At 48.6% G+C, this 23,525-nt stretch overlaps 9 protein-coding genes across 9 annotated transcripts; 5 read left to right on the top strand and 4 right to left on the bottom strand.

Annotated features, from left to right (window-relative positions):
* Positions 1-792: 792 nt before the first annotated feature.
* BP5553_05724 (C6 transcription factor) lies at positions 793-3,109 on the bottom strand (the record flags this gene model as incomplete). Its single annotated transcript, XM_032014347.1, has 6 exons — positions 793-1,248; positions 1,302-2,203; positions 2,254-2,570; positions 2,622-2,764; positions 2,814-2,988; positions 3,051-3,109. 6 exons carry the CDS (start codon positions 3,107-3,109, stop codon positions 793-795), a joined length of 2,052 nt encoding a protein of 683 aa, XP_031869028.1.
* Positions 3,110-4,459: 1,350 nt separating this feature from the next.
* BP5553_05723 (putative indoleamine 2,3-dioxygenase family protein) lies at positions 4,460-5,816 on the bottom strand (the record flags this gene model as incomplete). Its single annotated transcript, XM_032014346.1, has 3 exons — positions 4,460-4,810; positions 4,865-5,464; positions 5,523-5,816. The coding sequence occupies 3 exons, from the start codon at positions 5,814-5,816 to the stop codon at positions 4,460-4,462; spliced, it is 1,245 nt and encodes a 414-aa protein (XP_031869027.1).
* Positions 5,817-6,549: 733 nt separating this feature from the next.
* On the top strand, positions 6,550-8,104 carry BP5553_05722 (putative Kynureninase; the record flags this gene model as incomplete). The annotated part of the gene is made up of 3 exons (XM_032014345.1): positions 6,550-6,730; positions 6,809-7,633; positions 7,683-8,104. 3 exons carry the CDS (start codon positions 6,550-6,552, stop codon positions 8,102-8,104), a joined length of 1,428 nt encoding a protein of 475 aa, XP_031869026.1.
* A 1,363-nt stretch (positions 8,105-9,467) lies between these two features.
* BP5553_05721 (putative cell cycle control protein cwf16) lies at positions 9,468-10,319 on the bottom strand (the record flags this gene model as incomplete). Its single annotated transcript, XM_032014344.1, has 2 exons — positions 9,468-9,996; positions 10,066-10,319. 2 exons carry the CDS (start codon positions 10,317-10,319, stop codon positions 9,468-9,470), a joined length of 783 nt encoding a protein of 260 aa, XP_031869025.1.
* A 514-nt stretch (positions 10,320-10,833) lies between these two features.
* Positions 10,834-12,775, top strand: BP5553_05720 (TPR-like protein; the record flags this gene model as incomplete). The annotated part of the gene is made up of 2 exons (XM_032014343.1): positions 10,834-10,930; positions 11,004-12,775. 2 exons carry the CDS (start codon positions 10,834-10,836, stop codon positions 12,773-12,775), a joined length of 1,869 nt encoding a protein of 622 aa, XP_031869024.1.
* Positions 12,776-13,578: 803 nt separating this feature from the next.
* On the top strand, positions 13,579-14,103 carry BP5553_05719 (Uncharacterized protein; the record flags this gene model as incomplete). Its single annotated transcript, XM_032014342.1, has 1 exon — positions 13,579-14,103. The coding sequence occupies one exon, from the start codon at positions 13,579-13,581 to the stop codon at positions 14,101-14,103; it is 525 nt and encodes a 174-aa protein (XP_031869023.1).
* Positions 14,104-14,578: 475 nt separating this feature from the next.
* Positions 14,579-17,014, top strand: BP5553_05718 (Acetyl-CoA synthetase-like protein; the record flags this gene model as incomplete). Its single annotated transcript, XM_032014341.1, has 6 exons — positions 14,579-14,695; positions 14,762-15,274; positions 15,329-16,051; positions 16,114-16,131; positions 16,193-16,774; positions 16,847-17,014. The coding sequence occupies 6 exons, from the start codon at positions 14,579-14,581 to the stop codon at positions 17,012-17,014; spliced, it is 2,121 nt and encodes a 706-aa protein (XP_031869022.1).
* A 2,363-nt stretch (positions 17,015-19,377) lies between these two features.
* On the top strand, positions 19,378-20,375 carry BP5553_05717 (UPF0029-domain-containing protein; the record flags this gene model as incomplete). The annotated part of the gene is made up of 2 exons (XM_032014340.1): positions 19,378-19,959; positions 20,121-20,375. The coding sequence occupies 2 exons, from the start codon at positions 19,378-19,380 to the stop codon at positions 20,373-20,375; spliced, it is 837 nt and encodes a 278-aa protein (XP_031869021.1).
* A 972-nt stretch (positions 20,376-21,347) lies between these two features.
* Positions 21,348-22,559, bottom strand: BP5553_05716 (uncharacterized protein; the record flags this gene model as incomplete). The annotated part of the gene is made up of 1 exon (XM_032014339.1): positions 21,348-22,559. One exon carries the CDS (start codon positions 22,557-22,559, stop codon positions 21,348-21,350), a length of 1,212 nt encoding a protein of 403 aa, XP_031869020.1.
* Positions 22,560-23,525: the final 966 nt, after the last annotated feature.

Genomic DNA, 23,525 nt, shown 5'->3' with positions numbered 1-23,525 from the left:
ACAAGCATCAAGGAGCCTGAGAATATTGAATGAGCGGAGTCAATAAACGAAGGGCTAGGAGGAATGCAAGCAATCATCCCGTCCATTCTAAACACTTGTATCGAACGTGTGGATTTGGCAGGGCTTGTTAAAATGTTTTTCCATATCGGGTTGGTTGGCGTTTGAGCCGGTTGACATATTATAAGACTTGGGTAGGAATATCAAGCTCGACGATGTATTGCCTAACTCTTAGCGTTGAACAAGGACAATCCAATCATCTAGTACTCTAGGTCTCTCCAGAAATTGGCAAAAGAGCAATGACAGTCGAATGTTTCAATTGATTTGAAACATCTGAACAGTAGGAAGAATGGTGACCAATAATTCAAATTTCGAGAACGGCTCCCAGTTCAAAAGGGCAGGCACTCCTTGTATTTGAATGAAATCAATTGGTGATCGTCCAGGTGACTGATACGGCCATCGAATACCTTACATAAAGTGAAAGATCCAGAACAAGGACGATTGAGTAAGCTCCAAATGAGTGACTCTTAGGACTGGCGTGAGTTCGCTGATTAACGATGATGCAGCACCTGGTCAGCTTACCCGATGTTACCCCTAGAGTCACGAAGGGCTCCAACCAAGTATGGGCTTGGATATAAATTCCTGGGACCTGCGTGGGGGTATACAGTAAATGTGATGGCTGATTCCGAGGTGAGAGACCGCCGGTGGCAGTGATCGCTGCACGCAGCATGCAGATCCTGAAGCTGTACGAAGCGATGAATTCGCGGCCATGAAATCCGCGAGTACTCATTGTCGTCATCGAAAATTCCCCATGTTCCACCAGTTTGCATTGCCATCGACATCAGGTCTTGGGTGAAAAAAGTTCCCAGCAAGAACTGCCAATTCATCATCAGAAAACTGGAAGGGAGCTGCAATCTCGAAGGAGGAACTTTGCCCAAAATCCGACAAGCCAGTATGATTATCCAGAATGGTCGCCGATGTAGGGGTGCCAAATTCCTGTCGCTCAACTCTGGTAGGTTCTGGGAGGATTGAAGTCTGCGCCATTTCCGTCCGAGAAGCACGGAAACTCGAATGAAGCGACGGCCCAAAGAGCTGCCTTGCCGAACCAGCTATTTCGCTTGATGAGGAATACTCCAGAATCTCAAAGAATTGCCCAAGGTCGATTAGCAACTTGCGATTCTTACGGGTCGGCTCATCGCTGGCCACATATGTTGATGAGACTGTTCGGCTCAAACCCTCTAGCTTATCCGCCTGGAAGAATATATGGTTAGGGCGGATTCTATTCCACAGGGAGAATGACTTACTATTCGCCCAACATGTGGCCATTCAGTGCCAAAACCTCTGATAAACCCTAGACATTTATCAAAATTCTGTTGCTTCTCATGTCTTCTTGACAGATCATCTACGAAACTCTCCTGCAAGTATATTGTAGCGACGATAGCAACACAATGCGCCAAGAACGGATCTGTGACTTTGTAGGGCTTGGATTCAAGCATATCGATAAAGTTGATGATCCAAGAGGTATGAGATGACAGGAGATCAGATGTATGCTGAAGGAAGATCTCCGGTATAACCCCTTTGAAGCTTAGCAGTCGAAGTGACAATAAAAGTGGATGATTGAGTAGACAGAGGTTGGTGTGATAGAGGAATTGGATTAAGAGCCATGGCCCCCAGTAATCCCGAGCCGTGTTCAATTCTTCAGCTGATCTTTGGGAGAATTTGGAGGGCTTAAACCGGTAGCTATAAGGTACTCGAGTCTCGAAATCCATTTGTTGTGCGAGTATGATGGAATACTCGGATTCTGGAGACCATGGGGGTAGGGCGTTGCGTATTTCACGCCTCCAGGCATATCTTGTGATCTTGAACCAAACTTCGCTCAGCTGGATGGCGTATGCAATTACACCTTTATCCTTGGGAACTTCCAAGGCCGCACCAGTCGGAATGGGCTCATTAATTGGTTGAGCAGGGCTGAGAGGGCTTCTAGTAATCTCGGGATATCGTGGGTTATTATCGTCCGTTGATAGATCCAATACCATAAAATCGGCTCCATGCAGTCTCTTGAGAAGGAAAAGACTCCAGAAGCATCTTCTTCGCTCCTCTTTATCGTGACCCGAAAGCACTGAGTGGCTTTCGGCAGTCAAACCCGCATTATGAGCCAGGCTCATAGCGAGGCTACTGTGCATGCTAGCACGCCGGGTGGTGCCCTCTATTGGAGTAAGTTGAGAAACAGAACAATGATTCCGGAGTCCATAGTACCTGTAAAATCAACCAGACTCAGAAGGCATAGCGTTTGAATGGTCGATAGCTCTACCACTCCATCAAACACCTTTTTGGAAACAATTGTCCGGGCAGCCTCCATGTATTCATGAACAGAACTCACTTGACTCGCGCGTAGAGCGGGATCTTCGAGGAACCTTGCCGCCAATGCAAGCAGGGAAAAAATAACCTCGCCGTCTCGAGATCTCAGAGTCTGAATGAATGTTGACCGATGGAATAATGGAAGTGGCTGGCAATCACAATACAGCAGGTATGTTTCTGCGGCCGTCTGAATGACCTCCCATGATGGCAGCCGGCTACATGAACATAGTCAGCATTGCTTAATATATTCCAAAGTCGAAACTTACGTCTCGGAGGGATTAATATTTCCGCTAGCCCTTGAAGGTTCTGACATGACCTCTGGCACCTGGGAAGACGCACTTCTTCTCACGCTATCCTGGTTCGTAATCACTTCGGCAAGTTGCGCTTCAACAGACCTCAAGCGGTCCTCCTTTATCTGATAAGCCACGTATGCGGGCACGATACTAGACAGGACTTACCAGTATGCGGTCATGTGTCGTCGACTGCCTCGATGTCCGAGGTTGTGGGGTGGGCGAAGCACTCCTCAGAGATGGCCCATTCTCATGTCGCTCGTCGGCGTAAATGCAAGCTTGTCGCAATCGTGAACAGTGCGAACAAACAGGCTTCTCTCCCGAGCATCGCGCTTTCTTTCGACTAGTTATTTCCTTAGATAATTTTCAACATTGAGGGCGAGTAGATGATGAGTGGTCACTCACCGACAAGGCTCACAAGCCTGTCGTACACGTTTGGCGGGCCGCTCTATAGGCGACGACATGACACGTAATTGCATAGATGCTTGACTAGAGCCCTATTTGTTTGTTGCCATAAGGGAAGCTCATCCCTTGATCTACGATGTGCCGCATGTGCGCTCGAACTTGAGATCAAACGGAGCAGTGAAATCTATGATGAGCTTAGTAAGCTATTTTAAGAGGTCCGGTGGAGGAGACTCGCGTCAAGACGGTCATGGCAATAACACGATAACACCACAGCGATTTTGCTTTTAAAATGGCTCTCGTGGTGTTATACTCGCAATGGTTATTAAGTTTGGGGTGGTAGCCCATTATAACGTCTACTGAGTGCTCGAAATGTTTCCAGCTGTTAAACATGACAGTTTAAGAGTGTTACTTTTGGTAGCACATATAATATTTTCTGGCGCATGGCAAGCAAAGGTAGATAAAATTCTCTTAATATATGATGGAGTTGGTCCTGTGTGGTGGGGAGTATTTATTTCTTGAGGGGTAAGCCCCAACTTCCATAACTATTCAAACCTCGATATCACTGGGCATATCATATCCATATATCTATTCAAGTCAGCTTCCTCTTCTCATTCCTCACCTTTTACAACGAGTCTTCAGCATTTCTCAAAAACCTATGCGCCCAGTCAAATTCTTTCTAGCTTCACTCGCCTCTTGTTTGCGGGACACCCGAATTCCGAAGCCCAAGCACCTAGGTTCGATATACGTGGAGTTCATGAGCAAGGTAAGAGCATCTGGATCTAAAGTTTGGGATGGATTGAACAGTTCTTCCAGTGTGACGCAGTGGTTCCACCTCTCGCCGGGGCTCCTACTCAGATCTGATGCGTAAGAAAGAAGCAATATAATATGCGGCCTCTCGAGGGAGCAGGTTCTCTAGCGCCGTTTCCATCTTGCCTACAGTACTCTCTGTGGCCGGTGGAGGGTTGTGCGGCCTTATCACATAGGGTCATCCTAAGCCGAGCTCTTGTTAAGGTTGGGATTACTTATTGGTCCCGAAGCTCATCCGGTTTCCGTTTCGACATCCGCTTCCGCTTCCGCTTCCGAGGTTCTGATATGGTAAACTCCACACTAGGAGAGGTGGGAAGGTCGACTGTCATTCGACGACACTAATTTCGCTTTGTGTGTAGAATTGGAAAGTTCTGCCTGCTCAATGCAAACTCTAATCAATCCCGCCTCAGCAAAATTCTGGCCAGTCCCGTGACTAAAAGACGACACTGTATGGCTTAGTCTCACTACGAGACGAGTTGTATCACTTAGTAGAGATGGAGCTCAAAGGCACATCACGGAATAAGAGGAAAAGCAGATATTATATATTTTCTAACCAACTGACCAGAGAAGCTTACATTGATCTATCCACATGCCATTCAATATCAACTCAAAGCTGCCGCCCTCGTCTCATCCCGACTCTGTCTCAAAAAGGGCATTAATTCCGTTCCACCTGTCCCATGCAAGTCCTTCCTCACATCTGGATTTGCCGACGCAATCGCAAGATTCACACCCCGATGCCCAGTAGATACGTGTTGTCTCGATGGCATAATAATATACCGCGCAACAATCTGGATATGGATATCCCTAAAACTCTCTAGTTCTTTGACCGCAAAATTATACGCCTCGGTCACTTCGGGAACAGCTGTTTGTTCGGCGTATGCTCGTATATTTGCGATAGACTCCAGGTGCTCTAGAAAGCTGCAGTGAGGACCGGGCATGTAGCTTCGCATTTGCTTTTTAAGTGTTAGCCATTGTTTCACCCCTGTATCTCAATGAATATAGCTCACCCGAAGAAATCCATGTTTCGAACCCTTGGTCCCCTTGACGTCGAAATGCTCAACCCCAAGAACGATATCAAAGAACTGTATTAGTGAGCTCTGAGCATTACTCCCACCGCTATATTGTTGCCATTGCCCATTTCCTTCTCCCTCATCATAAAACACTCCATTTGGAAGGCCGGCTAATCCCATATTCTTACTCCCGGCGAAATAAGGTCTGATTTCGTTGTAAAATATCTCCGGGGAGCACTTTTCGTGCATTCTCTTGAGCAGTAGACTGATCTTCCGGATGAGATAGGAGAATTCTTTCAATGCCGCTATAACCATCGGCGAGTTATCTGATTCGACCGCATCGATGGCATTTAACATTAACGGAATAGCTTCAGCACCTTGTGCTTCAATTGCGACGGAGATAAGATAAAACCACTCCTCGTCCTGGGTACCGGTGAATGTATGCAGGACTTGGAGGTCCTCGATTCGACTTAGATCGCAATCTGTATTGGACGATTTGAAGTTCCAGAGGCTGAGGGCGGCGTATGTTGCAGTTGGCGGAAGTTGGAGATGGGAGGATACTTTCAAGAAGGGTACGGATATTGATGGAGGTAACCGCTTGGATGTTTGTAAGATAACGTCCAAAGTGCTATAAGGGGCATAATAAAACCCTTACCTCCGATGGACCTGGAGCTTCCCAGATATATGCATGTGTCACGAATGATAGGATGAGATATGCTCGTTGCCATTCTCTTTCCGACCTTAACCGGGAGGTTGAGAGGATAGGTAAGTGGTCAACCTCATTTCTCAAGGAGCTTGAGTTGAGCAGGCCCGGAAGGTCTCCAATTATTGCCTCCCAACTCGCATAATATGTATCGTCCAATTTCTGGAGAGGTGGTTGGTCGGGTAAGAAGCCATTTCGAGAAGATATTTCGAATTCCGCCAGATGGGTACTCGACGGAGGCAACATGGTGGGAGACTTTGAAGGGGATTTTGGAATTGTAGTGCAAATAAGGGGGCGAGTATCATTGATGAAGTCTGTAGAACAGCTCCAGGGTGGAGTCGAGCGGAATATATATGACGGGAGCAATGCGGCGATTGCTCAGTCATACGACAACTTAGCTAACTATGTAAACTACCAAGTGATACTAGAATCCTTGGGGAAGGCCTTACTACGGGCGAAGAGCTGAATAGCTTAAGCATTACCAAGCCTTCTGCCAGGGAGGCTGGTGCCGATCAGGAAACCTCAAAAGGAAAAATGAGGTGTGACAAGACAAGCCAATGTCTCTAAGTGACGCCAATTGCGAAACCCTCGCCAACATTAACGGGGCGGGCGTGAGGTAATTCGCCGGTAGTGCAACTATGCCGCTACAGTGCGGAAGTGATCAAACCAGGGGATTGGATCGTAGCGATTCTTCCTTGTGGCGGATGCGACAGCTGAAGGGGAAACGGAAGCGGAAACGGAAACGGATCGACCACGGAAGCGGAAGCGGAACGGATGTGGGAGAGGGACGGGTCACTGCCTCCCTTGCTTGTGGGTAGGCGTAATCATTCATCGAAGACATAAATAAATATTCCGGGAAGTAAGAATGGGGTGATGAGAGCGCTATACAAAGTGCAGAGCGAGGGAAGCATTGCTGTTCTTACCAGTCACCGTGAGGAGTTCAAGATAATTCCGGCCAACTTCATCCCGTCGCAGCAAAATGGGGTCGATTTCCATCGCCAAAGAACAGCTAGAGCTGGGGAAGCCAGCCTTCCCAGTTGAGGCAACGACACTAGAATATGCGCAATCACTTGATGCAAAGGATCATCTGCGGTCGTTCCGAGAGAAGTTTATCATCCCGTCGAAATTGAACACAAAAACAAAGAAATTGGCGAAGCCAGGTGTGTGCCACTTTCCCCCTTCCATCCTGGCCATCATGTGATTTCACACCCTTTTTCTATCTATTGACCCCATTTTAGACGAAAGCAAAAGCCACGAGGAGAAATGTATATATTTTTGCGGAAACTCTCTAGGTTTACAGCCTCGTGCAGCAGCAGAGTATTTGCAGGCCTATTTGACCACATGGGCCACAATTGGTGTCCACGGCCACTTCAGAGAGCTGGAAGATTCTCCTTTAACACAGTGGCAACTCCTGGCTGAACATGCATCAAAGCAACAAGCTCCCATAGTCGGTGCCCTTGCCAACGAAGTGGCCACGATGGGCAGTCTGACCGTTAATCTCCATCTGCTCATGGCCAGCTTCTATACTCCAACCTCGTCGAAAAATAAGATTATTCTGGACTGGAAAGCCTTCCCAAGTGATCATTATGCAATCGAATCTCAGATCCGCGGCCACGGTTATGATCCTGCTGAATCAATGATCATGATTGGACCCGAAGACGGCGAATACGAGGTATCTACTGAGAAGATTCTCTCGGTTATTGACAAACACGCTTCGTCTACTTCATTGATTCTTCTCCCTGGAATCCAATATTATACTGGCCAATTTTTCGATATCAAAACAATCACCAAATATGCGCAGTCAAAGGGTTTGGTCGTGGGTTGGGATTTGGCTCATGCAGCTGGCAATGTACCTCTGCAATTGCATGACTGGAATGTTGATTTTGCCGCGTGGTGCACGTATAAATATATGAATGCGGGCCCTGGGGCCATTGCAGGTGCCTTTGTGCACGAGAGACATGGAACTGTCGAGTACATCGAAGGCCAAGATAAACCAATTTTCCGACATCGTTTATCAGGTTGGTACGGTGGGGACCAAGTCGGGAGATTTAACATGGATAACAGTAAGCTGCACACGATATTGGGACAGATCATAGCTAACTTTGGGGGTAGAATTCCGTCCTAGCCCAGGAGCAAGCGGTTACCAGATTTCCAATCCTTCGGTCATCGACCTCACCTCACTATGCGCTTCACTTTCCGTCTTCAATCAGACATCGATGTCAGATATAAGGAGGAAATCTGTCACACTCACGGCTTACCTCGAGTATCTCCTGCTTTCAGGCACAGATTCCACCACTCGCGCTTTCAGAATAACAACTCCCTCTAATCCTCAGGCTCGAGGCACTCAGCTGAGCATTCTGCTTAAACCTGGAAGGATGGATGTGCTAATGGGTATGTTAGAGGATGCAGGGATTGTGGTTGATAAGCGGAAACCAGATGTTATAAGGGTTGCGCCTGTTCCGCTGTATAACACATACGAGGAGGTATGGCAGTTTGTGCAGATTTTTAGCTTAGCGCTAGCGAAGTTCGAGTAGATTAACTAATAAAGAAATTAACATCTTCTGCTGTTGAGGCGAGGTGAAATCAGGTATGGAGTCAGCGCTGATAGATGTAAGCCAACTAGATCATCATTCATAGCCTTTGTTGAAGGAGGGCGAAAGGTGGCGATGGAGTGATCAATAACGAAGGGAGCAAATTGTATGTTAGGAAGGCATTTGTCATTGCTATCTCTGGGGTTTCTGTAAGAATAGGTCTTCAAAGCTGCTAGGATCTAGTCTGAATCTTGTGCCTGTACATGAAACTTCATCCTGTGAACGTCCTACCGTTTTCCCAAGATATGCCTATATGGCCACATTATTTACATAAGATTATACAGGAACTGGTTGCATATCAAAGTAATCAAAAGTTTGTCTGGGGGCCGTGGAAGCATATAGTAGCCTGATATCCTAGATCAGCCAGAACCTTGGGCCAAGAATAACTCCAAGAACACTATCTTAGGAGGAAACTACATCTTTGGGGAACCCTCATATTTTAGACTAGGCTAAGGAACATCTCCAGGGAAATGATGCAGGCACAGTGTCGGCCAGATTACCCTAAGCTAAAAGAGCATGCCTCGTATAACTGTTCATGGTGGGAAACTTCTCATGGTTGGCGTCTAGCAATGAAGGCCAGTAACGACCTTCGGGAAAACCCCTAAATTTATCGAACCGAGTTTTGTTGTGCAGTGGCGCACGTATTATGCCATGGATATTTTGAGCGTGCACTCGTAGCCCCTCCAGGAGATCGAAAGAAACTGTTAGCGGGCATCGAAGCATATATTCCGCTGAAGACATACGGATATACTATCCATCGCATGACAAATGATATGAATGTCCTGCACCTTATTGGCACCAAAGGGGCTTGCGGTGCTAATGTGTGTTGTGGGCTTCCGGTGGTTTGGATTCTGGACGGCGTGACGATTTGACCCGCCAAGTTGGGATTCAGAGCACGGAGGTATAGAGCTGGACTAGCTTAATGCTGCCAAAACATGCGACGAGAATGGCCCGGTCGCGTTGAGGGATGAACAGGGTATTGATAGGAGGAGAGTTGAGCCAAACTAACAGTGAGAAACGCTTGTTGATTCATGGGGATGGCTCTAACCTAGGTAATTGGTCGAGAATGTCGACTAACCGTTTCTTCGCCATCACACCACGAGTGACAAGCACATGGGAAAACGATTTCACATACCCCCAAGTCAATAGTCCATGAACAAACACTGCCAGCCGGAATAACCAGTAGAACAATTCATTGAGACTTTCGCGATAATTTGCATAAAGTCAACAAGTACTCTGCGGATGCCGTACGATATAATATGCCATGCCTTAACGCCACTCGATGTCCAGAGCGCCAGCCCACATATCAGACCAGAGATGGCTTCTTTTTGATCCCCAAAGCAGCAGCATGATCCTTCTTCTTCTTCTTCACACGCTTGAAACTCGGTGGCGGCATTTCTAGGGCGGCTTCTTGGTCATCATCCTCGTCATCGACGACGATCTCTTCCATAGCCTCGTACCGCTTCATAAACGCCAGTCGAGCGGCTTCATCGTCCTCCTGCTCCTGCCGTTGCCTCTCTTCGTCGATGCTCTCCCTCACAACAGTTACCTCCAGCCCGTCCTTCCCCACTCTTTCGTTCCTCGCATTCCGTGTCCGAATCTCGTCCAGCGCATCAGCAACGGCCATCTCTCTCTTTGCATCGAGGGTCTTGGTCTCAAGCTCCTGCATTGCATTCTTCTCTTCTTCTTCTCTTTCCAAGCGGTCCAGCCTCTCTTCATCGGACTCCTGTTTGCCGCCACCGTTCATGCGCCACGGCTCAGTATTCCTCTTTGCACCCCTCTCACTCACATAATCCATATTGCGAGGGTCAGTCTTGAATGTAATCTCTCCCGAACTACTTAATAATCAGAAACTTATGTTATTTAACCAAGGGAAACCTGAACTGGCAAAAGGTGCAACTCACCATCTCGTGCATCTGATATAGAAGCGGTAAATTGGAATAGAGTAGTATCGTTCTTCGGTGGTCTCCTTGCGTGCGTTGAATTTGCGGCCTTTATAGATATACTCTCCACAGGCAGTGCATTTCATGGGAAAAGGCGCCATAAGCCGCACTGTTTGGACTTTGGGGCCGACCTGCTTTGGGCCTCGTGTTCGAACAATCAAGGATGGATTAAAGTCCGGTGGGAAATACTTCGAAAGCACCTTGCGCTCTGCCATGTTGGGCTACTGTTGGGAGGGTATACGTGTTCAAGGTTTGGACTTTTGAGCGTCCCGTCTCGGGCAAGTATCGCAGCTGGAAAGGTCAAGTCTGAGAGGGCTTGAAATCAAGATATGTAACCAGTATTGTTAAGTTGCAGAAGCGTGTGTTGCGGGACGACCTATGGGGGATTATTGGCGGAGATGGAGAGGTAGATGGAGAGGAATATGGAGATGTTGTTGAAGAGGGGCATGGAAATGGAGGCGGGATGGATTTAGTAGATGTCATAAGCGCGAGCTTTTCACGTGATTCGTCCATGCAAGCCAAGACAAGGTACATAGGTACGAGTAATCGTCAGCCTTGCGTCTCCCGGAACGCGACTTCGATGACAGAAGCGCGACGGAGGGGCTACACTGTTAATCCCCAGCCTACTGCAAGTAGAGTTCGATCCTACAAAGGTCGCTCTAGGCTCTACCTTTTATGCATTACAACCTATGATTTCGCCATTTCTATCACGAATGCCTCGTTCGCGGAATGGAGGACTTTCTAAGGGACTGGCGCCAGGATGCCTTGAATAAACACCAGTACGATTCAGCGATATTTATCGGCGACAAGCTGCTCGCTCTAACAAGTAATGCACCGATTTATTCCTCAGTTATATAGTTACCAAGGTCTTTACCCTTGCATGCTAATACTGGCTCCAGGGAATGACAAAGACGCCTTCTGGCTTGCCCAGGTTCATTTCTCCACCGGCAACTACACTAGGGCCCAAAGCTTCCTCTCAAAGCAAGACCTGATCGCTCGGAATCCCTCATGTCGATATCTTGCCGGCCACTGCTTAATAAAGCAATCTAGGTTCGAAGAGGCACTCAACGTCCTCGGGGAGAAGAACCCCACCCACCTCATCACAAGTTCGAGTAACAGTCGGCGGAAACTACAGCATACCAGCGGAACCGGCCGGTCAGGGCTCACACACCATGGCAAAACAAGCAGACCCGAGAGAGAGAGTCATGATAGCAGGGACGAGGCGGCACAAGAAGACGCGGCCAACATTAGATTTGAAGCCGCAATGTGCTTCCTCCGAGGGCAGTGTTACGCCAAACAAAACGCATTCGACCGGGCTAAGGAATGCTACAAAGATGCCGTCCGCATAGACGTACAGTGCTTCGAGGCTTTCGAACAGCTTATGAAAAACTGCCTAATGTCACCAGATGAGGAATGGCAATTCCTTGAATCTCTTGACTTTGACGCTATCTCCATTTCGGACAACCCATCCTCGTCTCAGGAGGCAGCGGAGTTCACCAAGATGCTATACACGACAAGACTGTCAAAGTATAAGAACCCAACTGCATTCACAGCAGCTACAGAAACACTGTCCACGCATTATAATCTCGCCACCAACCCAGATCTTCTCCTCGCGAAAGCTGATCTCCTCTTTACCCAATGCAGATTTAAGGATGCACTGGCAATCACCAATTCCATTCTTCAAACCGATAAATACAATTTCAGCATATACCCTCTGCACTTGGCTTGTCTCTACGAGCTCGGGCTGAAGAACGCTCTCTTCCTCGTGTCTCATGACCTAGCGGATAACCACCCCGAAGAGCCGTGTTCTTGGCTCGCCGTTGGTATATACTATCTTGCGATCAATAAAATCGCGGAGGCTCGTCGGTATTTTAGCAAAGCGAGCATGATGGACCCCCATTTCGGACCTGCATGGATTGGTTTTGCGCATACATTCGCTGCTGAAGGCGAACACGATCAAGCCATTTCAGCATATTCAACGGCCGCTAGGCTCTTTATGGGTACACATCTCCCACAGCTCTTTCTCGGGATGCAAAACCACTTGTTGAACAACATGACACTTGCGGATGAATTCCTCAAGACTGCCTATGGACTGTGCAGAACCGATCCTTTACTCCTCAATGAGATGGGCGTTGTTTTCTACCATCAAGATCGACTCGAAGATTCGGTAACCATGCTCACTAAAGCGTTGGAGATTGCGGACGAAATTGATAGTGATTCCCAAGCTTGGATCTCAACACGAGCCAATCTTGGCCACGCTTACCGAAGGCTTCAGCAATGGGACCTAGCGCTGGCCGAATTCGACGAGGTCCTACGCCAGGGCGGCAAAGATCCTGCTATTTTCTGTGCCAAAGGCCTTGTATTGATGGAACAAAAACGATCTTATGACGCCGTTTATGTTTTCCACGAGGCTTTGGCAATTTCCCCTCAAGATGCCATCGCCACGGAACTGTTGAACAAGGCACTTGAAGAAACTGCTGGTGGTGGCACAAGTGGTGCGCAAGAAATTGAGGATAATGATGATTTTGAAAGAGAATTGGCGCTGAAAAAGGTCGAGGCAGCACAGGTTCTTGCCAAGAGAAGAGCTGGGAAGGGCAAAGAAAGGCAAAGGATGGGCGGCGGCTTTGGTGGGAATAGGAATATTCTTATGGACCTGGCTGATGATGATTAATGGCATATGCATTGCATTCATGGCGCGGAGAGGGATGGGTTGGCGTTTGGACAAGTATTTTTAGGCCCCAACAGCGGCGCGGCAAGGAGTATTAAATTCAAGTTGCTGGGAGGATACAGAGCTATGGCTATATGTCTTGACTCTGAGGTCTACTCCTGTGGGAGGACAAAGCAGCCTACTAACTCAGTGCCTGGCAGGGAGCCATTTTCAGGAAAGCTAGATATCTACTCGTTACAAAACCGTTGCCATGCAAATTCATAATTGGCCCTCAAAATCCAAAGTGCCTGGACAGTTGTACACGGTAAGAAAGATGGAAATGTTAATTTAACGCGGTTGTGCATATTGTACTAGTTATATGTACCTAAGTACCTAGTACCTACATACTTTCGTGTGTACTTAACGACTGGGTGATTAATACAAGTTACTCCAGTACGTACGTATGCCCCTAGTTAGCATCCCAGCAATGGTCTGGTCGGGCTTTGTGAGAGTCCGCCGCCGTAAGCACTTGCTTCCTTATCAACAGAATCAGTCCAATTCCCCACATCGAATTCCACAACGAGACAGCCTATAACCCAGTGTCAGGCCAGAACCATGGCAGAATTAAGTATAAAGGAATGGCTATCAGCTTCACCTCTGTTTTCTTTGATATAGCAGTTGTTGTCACACTGTCAGACTAACCCACCGCCTGAATTACTCACATCTCAAAGCACCTCTAGCTGCGAACCACCACACGACACCAAGTAGCTGCAGCTACGATCTACGAGGGCCCGCGATATTGTTAAGCCTCCCTGAACTTTTCCACGATGTCGCGATTCTGGCCTCATTCTCCCTATGCCGAAGATCAACCCTTCTCCCACGCAATCCTCTATACCCACGTCCTCACGCGTGCTGTTCAGGCCGGCTCTGTGTTAGGCACCGGCGCTGGCGCATCCATCTTCTTCTTGCGGCACTTTGGAATCCTCAAACCGCGAATCGCTCCCTCGACATTTACCACTACTTTGCTACGATCGACGGGCATCGGAACCGTGATAGGAACAGGTATTCTGGCTGTGGCGTTGCCGATGATGATGCGCGGGAAGGACGAGATCGAATGGCAGGATAGGAGCTGGAGACTGCTGGAGAATAGGGGGCAGGTCGAGTGTGATGATTGGACTTATGTAGGAATGGCTACAGGTACTGTGGCGGCGGTTGTGAGAGGCAAGGTGGGGGAGTTGAGGTGGAAGGGGCTGGCTGGTGGCCTTGGTGCTGGAAGTGTCGCGGGAATGGTGGGATATATGGCCTGGAGGTATGGCGTTAAGGGGGGAAAGTGGGAGGAAAATATTCTGTGACAGGAGTCTAAGATGTGGGTATCAGGGCATCTGCGAACAGAATATTAGGATTGTGGTGCTTGTAAATTTAATATTTTCGGGGTAATATCAACACCAGCCGAATCAAGACTTGGAGCTGCTTCGAAGTATGTAAGATAGGATCTGCCGAATCACCAAAAATCTGCCGTGTTTTGTTTCGATTCTAAAAGCGAAATAGCTGGCCATATCATAATCATACCTACCTTTGTACCTAGGTAATATATAAAACTAAGTATCGGGGCCTCGGGTCCCCGCACGGTGCTCGGTACTCTACTCGGTTACACTTGTACCTGCTGCGATCTCGGGTTTGACCAGTACATATATCTGACTATACCTTCGAATCCATATCGCCTCTAATTCCCAAAACGAAACAACTCATTCCTTACAATTGCATCTTTTATATTTTGCCCCTCTCCCCCCTCCAAGACGCTGTTGTCAATTCTTTAGTTGGCCCAAAATGGCCTCGGTCAACATGCCGGTGCCCAGAGAGCTCTGGAAGCACCCAAACCCCGAAAGCACAGAGATGTACAAAATGATGCAGCAGATTAATCAAAAGCACAATCTCAATTTAAATGTACAGAAACAACAGAAAATGTCTCCCATTGCATTGTCCTATATCACGTGCTGACATCTACCTCAGACATTTTGGGAACTCTACCAATATTCCATCTCAAATCGTGCACAGTTCTGGGATCAATGCTTCCAGTCTCTGGATATCATTCACAGCGGCTCGTATAAACAAGTCGTTGATGAATCTGCATCTATTGAAACGATACCGCGCTGGTTCGAAGGCGTCAGCTTGAATTTCGCCGAGAACATGTTGTACTCACGAGTTCCTGGAGCATCGACGTCCGAGCGAGGGACGATCGGGAAGGAAGATGAGAAGATTGCCGTCACCGAGGTGCGGGAGGGTGCGACCGAGATACGGCATGTGAGTTGGGGGCAACTCAGGAAGGAGGTTGCGGAATTGACAGTGGCGATGAAAGCCCATGGTGTGAAGAAGGGGGATAGGGTTGTGGTTGTGGCGAGTAATTCTGTGGACACGCTGAAGGTGTTCTTAGCTATAACTACGCTGGGTGGACTCTTCAGCAGCAGTTCTACGGATATGGGGGTGTCAGGCGTGTTGCAAAGAACGACGCAGGTTACACCTAAGGTTCGTATCAATTCCCTAAATTTCCTTCTGACTTGAAACTTATTTTTTAAACAGTATATATTTATGGATGACTTCGCCATCTATAATGGGAAGAAAGTTGATCTACGTCAAAAAATGTCAGAGGTTGTTCGTGGAATGGATAACTTGCCAGAGTTCTCTGGAATGATATCAATGCCTCGATTTTCTCAGCCAGCAGATATCAGCCATGTACCTCAAACACGAACACTCGCCAGCTTTCTCGAGGTTGCAAAAGGCTCGGCATCCTCAGTTCCAGCATTCGAACAAGTTGCCTTTCGCGACCCCTTCTTTATCGCTTACTCGTCCGGGACCACTGGAACACCAAAGTGTATCGTCCACTCCGTAGGAGGCTGTCTTGCGAACTCGACCAAAGAAGGGAAACTACATGGGGAGATTGGTCCCGAGAGTGTGGTACTTCAATACACAACCACAGGCTGGATTATGTACCTCGCCTCTGTCGCGAACCTTATAGCAGGGGCACGGGTGGTGCTCTATGACGGAAGTCCCTTTCAACCCGACCTCACCACGTTCGTGAAGTTGACTGGAGACCAGAAGGTTACAAAGTTAGGCACTAGTCCGAAGTGGATGCATGAGTTGCAGAAGAATGGGATCTCACCAAGGGATATTGCTGATCTTTCAAGTTTGAAGGCTGTTTGTTCCACGGGTATGGTACTTTCGGATCAGTTGTTTGAGTGGTTTTATGATGTAGGATTTCCGAAACATGTTCATCTGGCGAATATCTCTGGTGGGACGGATTTGGTACGTTGAATTCATAAGCACAACTCGAGTAACTTAAGTCGCTAACATCTTATCTTGTACAGGCAGGTTGCTTTGGCATAGTAATTCCCACCTCCAATCCATCCTACAATCCATTCAAATAGATTGTCTAACGGCTCACAGGAAAACCCCCTAAGCCCTGTCTACGTAGGTGGCACCCAAGGGCCCAGCCTCGGCACCCCCGTCTCCATTTATGACAGCACCATTGCGTCTGGTTACGGACAACAGATTTCAGACGGCGAAGCAGGCGAACTCATAGCACCCCAAGCATTCCCCAATATGCCCGTCTACTTTTGGAACGACCCCTTCCAATCACCTCACTCATCGTCTCGCTACTTCCAAGCCTACTTCGCAAAATATACCTCTGTCTGGACACATGGCGATTTCGCTGCTATTCACCCAATAACAAAACAGCTTCTCTTCCTGGGCCGCGCAGATGGCGTGTTGAATCCCTCTGGTGTAAGGTTCGGCAGTGCGGAAATATATGGTGTTCTTGAGAGCGGCCAGTTCCCTGGGGTGGCAGATAGTATTTGTGTAGGACAGAGAAGGGAGGGCGATGCCGATGAGAGCGTGATGCTATTTCTGCTCATGAGGGGTGGCCATAAGTTTACCGAGAGCCTGGTCAGGGATGTAAAGACGGCGATTGGGAGTCAGTTGAGTAAGCGGCATGTGCCAAAGTATATCTTTGAGACGCCCGATATTCCTGTGAGTGGCCCCCTTTTCAATTTTTGCCTGGGGAAGTGGGAGTGAGAAATGATGATAACTAATGGGTAACAGACAACGGTCAATTTAAAGAAGGTTGAGCTCCCTGTGAAGCACATTGTTTCGGGGAAGATTGTTAAGCCGAGTGGGACGCTTTTAAATCCCAAGTCGCTGGAGTATTATTACCAGTTCGCTAAGGTAGAGGAATTCTTGAATAGATCGGAGATCAAGAGCAAGCTATAGAGGGGGGTACTAAAACCCCAACGGTTATGTAAACAATGGTATATAGATAAACTCCAGGAAATTAAGTTGTCGGTTAGTAGTCTCATTGGAGGATGTCAGTGTCAATGAGTGAGAGATCAGCTGCGTTTAGACCCAATCAGAATAATTATAATTATTTCTTTGTCAAGAAAATGATTACACATTCGAGGTAGGTGGATTTCCGATGCCGATGCCACTCGATACGTGTACGTAGAGGTGGTAACAGAGCAATGGATATGAATATATGAATATATGAGTATGGATTCTAGCTAAAGGCAAAGCAACGCACCTCCAAGCGGGAGATGACCTAAAGTCACTAGGTACATGTACCTAGGTACCTATCAGTGACTGAGACCAAAGCGGAATGAGTTAATCGGGAGCGTGCAGAGTGCAGATCGGCGCCAATGATCGTCCTGCACGATCAACCTTTGTAATTGGGTTGGGGGTTGGGTTGCACTCTTCCCCGCGCCCCATGTCGTGGCCCATGCCCCTTGCCCCATGCCCCAACATCTACCAACAGCTCTTCCTCCAGTTTCTCTCTCTCTTCTCTTCTCTGCTCTTACATTATAGCTTCAAGGCCAGACTGCATCCACAGATGCATGCTTGATCATTATACATACATATATATACCATCTCAAGGAAGTGGATGTGGATGCCGCGTCGCCCAACCAGACACTGTTCGCAATATCCAACTGATACATACCAGGTAGCTATCAAAACCTCCACTTGTGAATTCGCTACGAAGTACTTCTTCTTTGTCAATCGCCTGGCATCCCCAGTGTTTGCCTGACCATCCGAAGTCCATAAGATTCCTTGGCCTTGCTACATCTCTCAGAATACTCTGCACTCGCGATTCATCTTGCTATGGATTCCGAACAACAGAGCATACACACTTCGACATCGCCTGACATTCAGGTCCCCCTCCTACGACCGTCCTCTCGAGTCGGGCCCGAGATCGGAAAGGGCGTTCTCTCACAGCAAACAAGCTCAGCTCCAATCAACCTTTTCAGCTTGCCTGGCGACGTCCGCAATAATATCTACAGAAGGGTGCTCGTCGTGGCGCACCCACTCTATATTTTCCAGGACACAGGCTCTCAAGTGGTAGAGACTTTTGCGCCAGAAAGACCATTTCGATGGCTTGCACTGCTGTATACCAACCGACAGGTACACGACGAGACTTGCGCAGTGCTATGGTTTGAATGATTTTAATTTCCTGGATACGACGCAGCACCAAGGTGGTCTCCTACAGTCCTTTCTCAACTGCATCGGGTCTGTGAACGCAAGTCTGTTGTCACACCTATGCATCAACTTCCCCGTCGCGGAGAATGTGGAAGGTCAACCAGGGAAAGTCATGCTCAGGGAAGATGATTTGTACAGTTTGAAGCTTCTTCAAGAGAAGTGTACCAATCTAACGACGCTGGAAACTCTCATTCATAGCCGAAATTCCAGCCGTCTGATCAGTGCAAGCCACGACGACACGTAGTTCATTCGAGAGGCATTGTCGCAAATTGACGTGCAGCTGAAAGCTATCTCTTCACTGAAAAAATTCATCGTTAGATCCTACGATGGAACTCCAACTCCTTTGGTGATGGAGTTGATGCAAGGCCTTGGGTGGGTGATCTTGGCTGGGCGATAATGAACAATGGAAGTAATAGGGAGGAGGAACCATACGCGTTGCCTCTTTTCTCGCCGATCTAATTTTCAAGTCGCTGTATCGACAGGTTACCAGATGTCAGGCTATGGGAGGTGGTTCAGGGGGATTTAGCCTTGTCAGAGGCCTGTCCTGGAGATTATTTATTGCATCAGTGGTGATCGCTTTTGGGATGAAGCCGTATCCATGTCAGAGGCGTCATTTGAAGTTGAAACTCCTTGTTCTCCTTCATATTCAAGAAACCTTTAGAGAAAGTACTGCATATTTCAGATGCGAGGTGACCTTCCTCCACATAACGATTTCCCTTGGCCGGTAGCTTGCTCTCGCATGAATTTGGGATAGCTGACTTGGTGGGCTTGGGTTGTAGGTTGCCTGAAAAGCCTATCTCGTATAACTATTCCCATTGACTTAACGATGGTTAATTCCAGCCCGATGCCACATATGGCAATGTCACTAGTTACTATGGGATATAGACCAACTCCCTGTAGAATTGCACTGTGCCCTTCGAACCACAGTCCTAGAAATGCCATGTTTGTTTATTTCCATCTTCGACATCTCCAAAGTTGTTTATCACCTACCTTGCCTTACGTAAAGCTTGACACGGACAAACTGTTTCTCCGGACTTTTCCACCATCCTTGGCTTGACAATAACAACAACAACAACACAGCATCCGCAGTGATACCAACCCTGAGCATGAACGAAGATCTAGAAAATGAACTCGAAGCAATAAAGTCCATTTATGGAGATGATACATTGACAGCTGCTGACCAAGATGGCGCCTATATCCTTCATCTCCCACAACAAACCGTCTTGTTGAGACTTCAATTTCCCTCCGAATACCCCGCGGTCCCCCCGACTGTCCGAACGCAGAGCTCTGGAGACAATGCCCGCAAAGGGGAGGCCGCTCATGTGGTCGAGGTGTTCAGGGATATGCTAGGGAGGCTGTACCAGCCTGGCCAAGTCTGTTTGTTCGATGTTATTGAGGAGGTGAATGGCATCTTGTCGTCCCAAGGCAAGGATGGCTCAGACGACGATGTTTCGGCTGCAACTACGGAAGTGGAATCCAGAGAGTTGGCCCCAATATTGGAGAATAACCCTGGGGTTATAATTGGGGAACATGTACCATGGACACAATCCGATGTAGTGGTGGAGTTGAAGTCTGTTTTTGTCGCTCGATGCGCACCAGTTTCGTCGCCAGAGCAGGCGAAGCTATATCTCCAGCACCTCCTCGATAGCGACAAGAAGGTCCGCTCGGCCACCCACAACATCACTGCTGTAAGTAAAATACCCGTTATTTGGTGGGTTGCCGTAATTTGTATTTCCGGAGCGTGTTTCCTTGTCTTGTATATTATCCTATCGGACCCTAACCAGTCTTATTCTCACGATCTCTTGCCCTCAATTGATGGAGTTGCAGAATGCTAATGACCAGTCATTAGTGGCGGATAAAAGGCGACAACGGTGTCACATTCCAGGACTGTGACGACGACGGCGAAACAGCAGCTGGCGGTCGGGTTCTCCATTTGATGCAGTTGATGGATATATGGAATGTCATGGTCGTCGTGACGAGGTGGTATGGTGGACATCAACTAGGGCCGAAAAGATTCAGTATCATCAACACCGTAGCCCGAGATGCTTTTGTCAAAGGCGAGTTTGTGATAGACTCTTCTACAAAGAAGAAGGGAAAGCGTTGAAAAACTGCCACGATTGGTAATGGAATATCTACTATACTCGGAGGCCGAAGAGATTCGGTTGGATGATGTAGCCAGAGATGTCTTTCTCATCGGGGGAATGCCTCGACAGCGAAATTTCGCCATTGGAAGCTTTAGGAGATATGCGACTTAATGTTGAGCACCGGACTCGACGAATTATTCGAGTATGATATCGTTGGCCATTTCGCTGGCACCATTTGTCCACAAATGGCTTCGAGTGGAGTTACACCAAGGCTACTCGTGACTATCTACACGTATCGTACGCCTGCGAATCCACGTAGGAATTAGGTCGAAGCTACTTTAGTGGCAGCCGCGGCCTTGACAAGGTCACCCTACTCTGCTTCCGAAATTATAATTGAGGTGCTTTTTGGCTAGTGCTTGGCCCAACACGCTACGAAAATTTGGGGTCTGCTTGGTATTCGAAGAGTGGTATATTTACAAGGCTGAGATATACTCACAGATACTGGTATAATGTTAAGCCGCCTTGTAGCAAGTGATCAAAGCTATGTTAGTATCGCCCCACCGAGCCTCCCTCCATAGAGAGTCGGAGATACTCCCCATCGATGGACGGCCAAGGTGTGCCTCAACTCCCTGTTCTAATTCGTCTAGGTGCTATTGGTTAGCAGCATTGCACATTTACATCAAGCATGTCACAAAATTCTATTTTCACATGGCTTCAAAACGTTTCAAAATTCAGACGTTCTATTGACTGGTCTATCGCGTGACTGATTGCAGATGAAACACGTGGTGTACAATTCTTGGCAGGTACCGATGCATTTGTAAAGCCTCAAGGGCAAGAAAGAAAGCAAGAAAAATTGTTATTTACAAGAAGTCTAAAGAATCGGAATATCAACGCCATGGCAATGCTATAACCCCCCCTAAACCGCAAGCGCGGCTCAAAGCGAATGATCAGTACTCAGCCGACCGGCGAATAAGAACTGGTGAGGAAGACGGTTATGCAGAGAAGTTGACAGCCCTCTTGGCGTTGGATCCTTTCGAGGCATTGATGTCGATAGCAGCGGATTGACCGACGGCGCATGTGGTACCGGCAGCGAGTTGTTGCACAACGGACCAGGTACCACTGGCGCATTGCTGGAAGGAGGTCCCGCCGATGCAGTTCCACATTCCCTCAGTGGCGCACTTGGTACCCGGGGCCGATGCTCCAGCTGAGCCAGAGCCAGTATTTGGTGCTGAGCCAGTTGGCGTTGGCGCTGAGCCGGTTGCCGTGGGCTTTGGTGCTTCGCCGGTTGCCGTAGGCTTTGATGCTTCGCCGGTTGCCGTGGGCTTTGATGCCTCGCCGGTTCCAGTTGGCTTAGAACCGACCTCGACAGTTGCGAAGACACCTCCTGGAGGGCTTGGGGCCGCAGTAGCTTTAGCAGTAGCTTTAGCAGTGGACTTAGTGGCTTCTGCATCTGCTGATGGCGAGGATCCTGCAACTGGGGCAGACCCTGCTTTTTGGCAAGTCGCTCCCACAGGATCAAAGTACTTCACACCTGGGGCTCCGAGCGTCTCGAGGGAGGCGCCGGGATTGGGGAACTTCAAGTCGCCGTTTTCTGTAGCGCATCCAGGGCCGATGTTGGCTGTGAACATGTCTGGGAGTGCGTTGAAGGCGGCTTGGTCGCGTTGCACGAGACGGGCGCTGCGCTTGGCAGAGCCGCCAGAGATGGTGATGGGAGCACAGTTCATGTACATCTCACGGTTACCGACCTTGTTGAACCATGTCCAGGCGAGCACTGCCTCGCCAACTGGGAGGGCCGAAGGGACCTTGAAGGAGTATGTGCTTGGGCTAGCCGCGTTGGCGTCGTTGCCAGTGTTTCCTTCAACTCCCTGGGCGGGGCAGCCACCTTGGATGGAGTGGATGACCTTCCAGACGCTGTTCTTGTTTGGCTTGGCATCATAGGTGACGGAGATCTGGCAGGAACCACCTCCATGGGTTGCGCTCCCAGTGAACTTCAGCGGTTGGGTTGAGCCGATGGGCATGGGGTTGCTGGCTCCTTCGGGCTCGTATACGCCGCCGCGTTGCTTGCAGGGAAAGTCACTGCCGTCGGCCAGAAGAGGCGAGTTGTTGAGGGATGATTTTCCAAAGGGAATTGGAGTGTTCATGATCATGTGGGAGCTTCCCAAGGCGGCGAAGCCAAGGAGCGCTGCTGCGGATGAGTACAACATGTTGATATGATTTTCTTGTTGGTGAAGAGAGCTGTGTGGGTGTTTTTCTGAGAGTGATGATCTCGAAGGTGAGATGCTGTGTAGCTGTGGTGTGGAGTTCTATGAAGAGAAATGTTAGAAGCGGAAGCGGATGTTGATATATAGAAGAAAAGGAACAGAGATTTCTGGCTGTTCACTAGATGCAGGTGGAAAAACAAAGATTGGCGGTGGGCGCTATTGCTGAACAATAAAAGGGCATAGACAATCGCAGCTATTGCTGAAAGACAATAATAGCGCTAAAGTGCAGTCGCCACGAATAGAAACGCGGGATCTATTGTGATGCGCGGGTGGGAGGTGAATAACACAAAGACAACTTCTGGGATCCAAGCCCCAAATTTCCACGTACCTCGTTGTTCGTGAGGGATAATGAACAACCGGTTCAACCGCGTTGCTTTATGGTGCCGAGTGCGAAGAGAAGGAGTGTTGTTCGATGGTTATATCGAGGGCTGAAGGAATGTGGTTAAAGCGATCCCGCCACAGGTAAATTGTCGAGGTAGACGTAGTAGACGGAGGATCAGACAGAAGAAGACAGGCGATGCAGGAGGGCTAGCCTCGAGGAAGAATCAAGAATCAAAATCAAAGAGTGAGAAGGTCGGATGCCAAGGTGGTGAGGAGGGAGAAACAGAGTGGTGGGTCGGGAATGGTGGCTATTATATATATTCCTATGCGATGCGATTCTCCCTCCCAGACCCCGACTCAGGCTCGCGGACTGCCCAGGACTGGGGGCTGACCGGGGGTGCGGCCGTTCCACTCGCCCCTGCACATGCACTCGCCCCTGCGTTTGCGCGCGCGCCCAGGGACAGGAAGCAGGAACAGGAACAGGAACAGGAGCATGAGCTTCAGGAAGATCGGCCCAATGTGCTATAATTGGTCCTTGGCAATCTACGACCAGACAGGCTGTGGTCGACGAGGTACGAGGGGACTCAG

This window comes from Venustampulla echinocandica (assembly GCF_003357145.1).
Source record: "Venustampulla echinocandica strain BP 5553 chromosome Unknown scaffold_3, whole genome shotgun sequence".
Taxonomy (NCBI): Eukaryota; Fungi; Ascomycota; class Leotiomycetes; order Helotiales; family Pleuroascaceae; genus Venustampulla; species Venustampulla echinocandica.
The sequence above is the reverse complement of the archived record's forward strand: the minus strand, read 5'-3'. Positions and strand labels throughout refer to the sequence as shown.